The sequence below is a fragment of the Hordeum vulgare genome, chromosome 2H (genome assembly GCF_904849725.1).
Source record: "Hordeum vulgare subsp. vulgare chromosome 2H, MorexV3_pseudomolecules_assembly, whole genome shotgun sequence".
NCBI lineage: Eukaryota > Viridiplantae > Streptophyta > Magnoliopsida > Poales > Poaceae > Hordeum > Hordeum vulgare.
Window position 1 is genome coordinate 14,652,339 of NC_058519.1, and position 6,164 is coordinate 14,658,502.

The window sequence follows — 6,164 nt, forward strand, 5'->3', positions numbered from 1 at the left end:
GTAGTTTCACCACACATCAAACTTGATTCTTAATAAATGGGAAAAAAATGTGCATCACCTGTCTATTCTACGAATTAAACTCGGGCCTGCACAACCACATGCCCAACCACTGAGTCAAGACTCTCTTTGCATAAGATGTTTTGATAGGCCATTTTAGCCTACCAAAACATTTTCTATTTCAGAATAGAGGTAATAGGAAATAATCATGTTGATGTCGTCACTCCTTTGAATAGGAATATCATCTGCTGATTTATACCCCTCTCGTTATCACGATGTTACGGGCAGATAGCCAGGCTGTGATCAGGAGGAATAAGAAGCACCATGGCACTTGGAGGCTTTGTGGATTGGAGGGGAAACGCCATCAATAAACAGGTGCATGGCGGAGTCAGAGCAGCATGGTTTTTGTATGGTAAGTCACCATAGCTGAATCTAATTTGCAGACGTTTCTTACATATATGTGGGTTCATGAGTCCAAAACATTGAACCATCTTTCTGCGTATTCCGCTTGCAGTTCTTACTGTGGCATCCAACGTGGTTATTATCCCAAACCAGCTCAATATTGTTACTTATCTCCATGGAACAATGCATATGGGGGTCTCGGGCTCTGCAACTACGGCCACCAACTTTTTTGGTGCCACATCTGGGTTTGCAATGATAGGAGCTTTCCTCTCCGACTCCTACATTACTCGCTCTAGAACTATGCTCCTTTTTGGTCCATTTATGTTTCTGGTAAAATTGATCTTCCTCTCTCCAGTTATCTACATGATTTCTGATTTTCTATTACAAGGAACTATTATTTTGTTACTTAAACCTTCTCCTGCTTTTTCTAATGAGAAAGTTGTATCAACAATAGAGATTGGCAATAATACCTCTTGTAGATTTATCAGTTATTTAAACATAAGAAGCTATGTCAGTTAAAGAAGTGAATATACTATCTCAGAACCCTCCAATCGGTACTAAAAATGGTTACCACACTTGCTGCAAATTTCTCATTAATTCGAGTTTGTTTTATTGTAGTTCTCCTAACTGTGATGCTTCACTAGCGTTGAGGAAAACTTATCTGCTTTAGAGTAAATTACATAAAACCACCACATTTATGGTAGTATGATGGTTTACAACCACTCTTCTAGAAACTTCAAATACTTCAAATACTTTAAGTTCACAGGCATGACTTTGGAATAGCACTGTAGCAGTCTAATGAAGCTTTGATAGTGTTTGCAATCCGTGGAATCTGTGTGTCGGCGCTGACTTGGCAGCCCGACATGGGTCCCACCTATCATCGATATTTTCTTTCCGCTATTCCTTTCATCATCCCCTATAACTGCCTCAAGGGTGGTGGTTTTATGTAATTTACTATTGCTTAGCTGAAATACTTTTTCATAGCTAAAATGTACGGATGTAAAAGATTATAAAGGGTGAGTTGAAAATAGACTCTTAAATATATTTAACTAAAACAAAGATGGTCCTCTAAAATATGGAGCAATTGCGGCACCTTAAAACTGACCTATATTACAAAAAAAAAATCAAACAACAGACACTAGCATATGTGGCATTTTTATTGAGAACAACAACCGTGATCCTCGGCCTCGCCAACGGCGCCGTGCATGCTAGCTCAAATGTGCTCAACGTGGCCATCAGCACTGGCTACAGCGATGTCTTGAAGCTGCTACTCGGAAATCCCTCGGACTGTTCGTCCTTGTCGATGGACAAGAAGATGAAAGAGCTAGTTTTAAAAAAAAATAGTGTCATTTTCATAAAATGAGTTGGCAATCTGCAATGCAACGATTTCTTGTGCAATTTTAGTGTGATGAATTGCAGATTTGATAAGATATCTTGAGGCATTTGTAGTCACAGTAGCTCCAATCCGAATACCGGTGAAAGCGGAAAGCTACGATACAGTTTGTATACGAACTACTTTAGTCCGCATCGAAAAAATTATATGCTTTGGAGTTTGCCACACCTTAAAAAATTTGTCCTCCACCACTGACCACGGGGAGGCCAGGCCTCAAAGCTGGCTAACCGAGTGACTCAGTTCCCTAGAACTGCGTTATTTGCTTTTTTTTTGAAAGATTCAGTATCGTTGGCATTCATTGATAATAGCAGAAAGCAACGAAAAACAATAAGGTGATGAAGGTCCAAGGACCAAATAATCCGAAGATAAAGAAAAAAAACAGCCCTAATAGCTGCAGCCCAACACTCCAAATAAACCAAACTAGGCAGCGTACCATATCCTTGACCTTTCAGCTAAAACCAAAATATTCTTTATCATATTATCCACTTAATGTGGATATGTAGGGATAGTACCTTTTGGTGTAAACTGCTAGTATTGGAATCTCCTTAGTTATATCCTAATAAAGCCTTATGTTAACACCCCTTACCATGGTTCTTAAGGAAGTATGGCGTCCTAAGGTGTTGTACCACCATTCTGATGCCTAGGCGACTAAAGGGCAAGTTTCTATGGCGCTACCAGGGTGTCTTTCGCCTAAGAATCACCTAGGTAAACGCCTTAAAAATCATGCCCCTTATGATGTTTACATGTAAAAAAAAATTATGCATTACGCTATAGTTTCCTTGGCTTCTAAACCTCGAATATAAAGATATCCATGATTTCAAACAGTTTTTGATTGCAACACTAAGTTCTTAATCAAATGTACACTGGCGGACAGCCATTTTATGCAGCTACTGTAGGAGATAATATATGTAATGGTATTGTCGCATAATCAAACATTCATTTGAGCAGGGATACGGATTACTCGCACTGCAAGCCTACCTTCCCTCACTCCACCCACCACCTTGCAACATTGAAACAGAAGTAAACAACTGCAAAGAGGTCCATGGATGGAATGCTACCTTATTGTATACAGCCTTGTATATGAGTGCATTTGGTGATGGTTTTATCCGTGTTTGCTTGGCATCCCTCGGAGCAGACCAATTTGACCATGAAGATCCCACGGAGTCTCGCCAACAGTCTAGCTTCTTTAACTGGTATACTTTCGGAATCTCCTTTGGAGGTTTTATAGGGCTGATTTTCATAGTGTGGCTCGAGAACTACAAAGGATGGGATATCGGATTTGGGGTGTGTGCCATCTTAATTCTGCTTGGATTGCTCGTAGTTGCTGCTGGCCTCCCTTTCTATCGCAACCAAGTACCAAAAGGAAGTCCTCTAACTCCAATACTGCAGGTTGTGCTACATTCTTCCTCGTTTAAAACATAAGATACCATCCAAATCATCAAGAAATTTATTAGAAACATTACTTAAGTTGCCTCTCCCAGGTTCTTGTGGTTGCATTCAGGAACAGGAAGCTTGAACATCCTGAGAATCTGGAAGAAGCATTGGAAAGCTCTGCTGGGACAATGACAAGTTCTATTGACAAACTCTCTCAAACAAAAACTCTGAAGTAAGATTCAGTGACATAGTACCATTTTGTGACTTCTGTATGGACATATCAAGTTGGAACAGAGAGTGGACTCTATTATAAACTCTTTCATGCATCTTGCCAGATTCCTCGATAAAGCTTGCATCAACCGTGGTGAAAATGGAGCCTGGTCAGTTTGCAGTGTGACGAAGGTGGAGGAGACAAAGATTGTGCTTCGTTTGCTTCCTCTCTTCATCAGCTCCATGATTAGTTATGTACCGACCATTATCATTTTCACATTCACTGTACAGCAAGGTGGCATGACGAACACAAGGCTGGGAAAGATCCACGTTTCCCCTGCCACACTCTTTATCATCCCCACCATATTCCAATTGATAATGCTGGCTGTCTATGATCAGTTCCTTGTGCCATTCTTGCGTAGATGCACAGGCTATGTTGGCGGAGTCACTCATTTGCAGCGCGTCGCCATAGGCTTTGCCTCCATGTTACTTGCGTCAGTCATCGCAGCGATTGTTGAGAAGAAGAGAAAGCAAGTTGTGGTGCCGATGTCCCTGTTCTGGCTTGCACCTCAGTTCTTCCTTCTTGGCGTGGCAGATGTGACGTCATTCACAGGGCTCCTCGAATTCTTCAACGCTGAGTCGCCACGCGGCATGAAGTCTATTGCCATTGCATTGTTATGGTGCGAGGTGGGTCTCGCGTCATTGATGTCTACATTGTTGGTGAAAACTGTGAACATTGCCACAAGGCATGAACAACATGGAGGCTGGCTTGAGGGCACAAGCTTGAACAATAGCCATCTTGATCTCTTCTACTGGGTTGTGGCTATTCTTGGACTGCTTGGCTTCTTCAACTACCTGTACTGGGCCAAGAAGTATGTGTACCAGCACAATCCACGCATCGTTGAGGCCACGGCGAATCAGGGTTCGTTTTGAGATCGATATTGCATATCTATTGTTATTATGACAGAAAAAGGGAAATATGTCGGATACACCAGGATATGGATTAGTACAGTTTGCAAAAGAATGTATAAGCCCGTACCAGTGTTCTGGTTTCATATGCTTATTGGTTGGGTCAATCATTGATACCATATTTGTGAAATCGACAAAAGAAATGCCTCTCTTGTAGTAATAATTCCGGTTGGTACTATTGATGCTTGCAGTTGTGGTGGCTGCGGCTAGGGTTTGGGATGCCTCCCGAGTCGCCCACACAGGAGCGACGCGGGGGCCTCTACACATGCGACAATTGACGACATTTGCTCTTAATCCTAGATGAATACTCTCCCGGCACATGAACATGTCCTCATGTACCTATGGCGCCGTGGGAGATATTCTGCAATTCATACCGCAGGAGGCCGACTCACAACGCGATACACATTAAGTGAGTCGGCTCCTCTTAGACCAGAAGACCTAGTTCCTCAGGTGGGACCTTGTGAGAGGTTCCAGCGACTATGGATTGAACTTGGACAATTTGACCGCTCCAAGCTCGATTATCGATATTCGATGGACTCACACGAAGTCGCCGAATAATGGAAGGATGAACAAGGGTTTGAGGTGTAAAAGTAGGTTCGTACAGATATGTGTTGATTGTTTGCTTAATTTCATATATATATATATATATATATATATATATATATATATATATATATATATATATATATATATATATATATATATATATATAAGACAGCTGGATTTCATATACAAGTGAGTAAAAAATTACTGTTGGACAGTCGATACAAATTACTTTTGGACAATGGATTTGTTTTGGTTACCGTTGGCGTGGCAGAGCACGTTCAGTAGTTGAGAAGACAAAGAAAACATACATCCATGTGAAAACAACTGACAATTGCATTAGCATTTAGAAACAGACTGCCACAAAGGTTATCCTATATACCTAATCCCCACTAACTTATTTATTTCAACATGTAAGCATGCCACGTCACAATACAATTATGGATGAGATAAGGTCCACCTCAACATCCAACCATGTATGCATGGAAAAAGACTCACCATCTCATGCAACCATGCGAGGAGAAATATTTTCCATTCTATCATTCTACTTATATTATATAAATATTTTAAAATTAAATAATCAAATATACTCATCGGATATAATTATTCATATGTATTCCTAATTTTGAAATGTGTGTTATTAATCTAAATATGTATATTTCACACACTCAAATCTCACTGAAATATATTGCAACGGATTTTCACAGCAACGCACTGTGTATCATCTAGTTTAAATAATTTCTGGCACACAAGTTGATCATACTTCCTCAGTTTCTAAATATATATATTTTTTAGAATTTTAACATAAACTACATATGGATACATATATACATACTTTAAAGTATAGATTCGTTCATTTTGCTCCGTGTGTAGTTTATATTTAAATCTTTAAGAAAACTTATATTTAAGAACAGAGCGAGTATACGCAAACATATTTGGACGTCAGCTCTTCCCATCCAATTATGACATTTCAAGGTCAGCTCTTTCCCATCTACTCCCTCTGTATCTAAATAATTATAGTTGAGGAGAACTAGTTTAGTTCTTTTCAACTACAATTATTTAGATACAGAGAAAGTAGTTGCTTTATTTTAGGTAGTGGAGGCATTGTCCAGTGTTTTGAGAAAGAAAATTTTGGAGGTTAGCTCTTCCCATCCAATCATGACAATTTAAGTTCAGCTAGCTCTTTCCCATCTAATTGCCTTATTTTTCATAATAAAGGCATCGTACAGGGTTTTGCACTGTCCGATACATGCGAATTGTTTGCCCTAAGTGCTGT

At 39.9% G+C, this 6,164-nt stretch overlaps 1 protein-coding gene across 1 annotated transcript; it reads left to right on the forward strand.

Annotated features, from left to right (window-relative positions):
* The first annotated feature begins 279 nt into the window (after positions 1–279).
* On the forward strand, positions 280–4,439 carry LOC123429197 (protein NRT1/ PTR FAMILY 4.6-like). The gene is made up of 5 exons (XM_045113254.1): positions 280–409; positions 512–729; positions 2,741–3,181; positions 3,274–3,398; positions 3,502–4,439. The coding sequence occupies exons 1-5, from the start codon at positions 322–324 to the stop codon at positions 4,307–4,309; spliced, it is 1,680 nt and encodes a 559-aa protein (XP_044969189.1). The 5' UTR covers positions 280–321; the 3' UTR covers positions 4,310–4,439.
* Positions 4,440–6,164: the final 1,725 nt, after the last annotated feature.

Excerpts from the sequence above, each read along its gene's own strand:
- LOC123429197 (XM_045113254.1), top strand. The coding sequence starts at position 322 with ATGGCACTTGGAGGCTTTGTGGATTGGAGGGGAAACGCCATCAATAAA. Across the intron at positions 3,182-3,273 it reads CTCTAACTCCAATACTGCAG|GTTCTTGTGGTTGCATTCAG; the intron begins GTTGTGCTACAT and ends TGCCTCTCCCAG. Across the intron at positions 3,399-3,501 it reads TCTCAAACAAAAACTCTGAA|ATTCCTCGATAAAGCTTGCA; the intron begins GTAAGATTCAGT and ends GCATCTTGCCAG.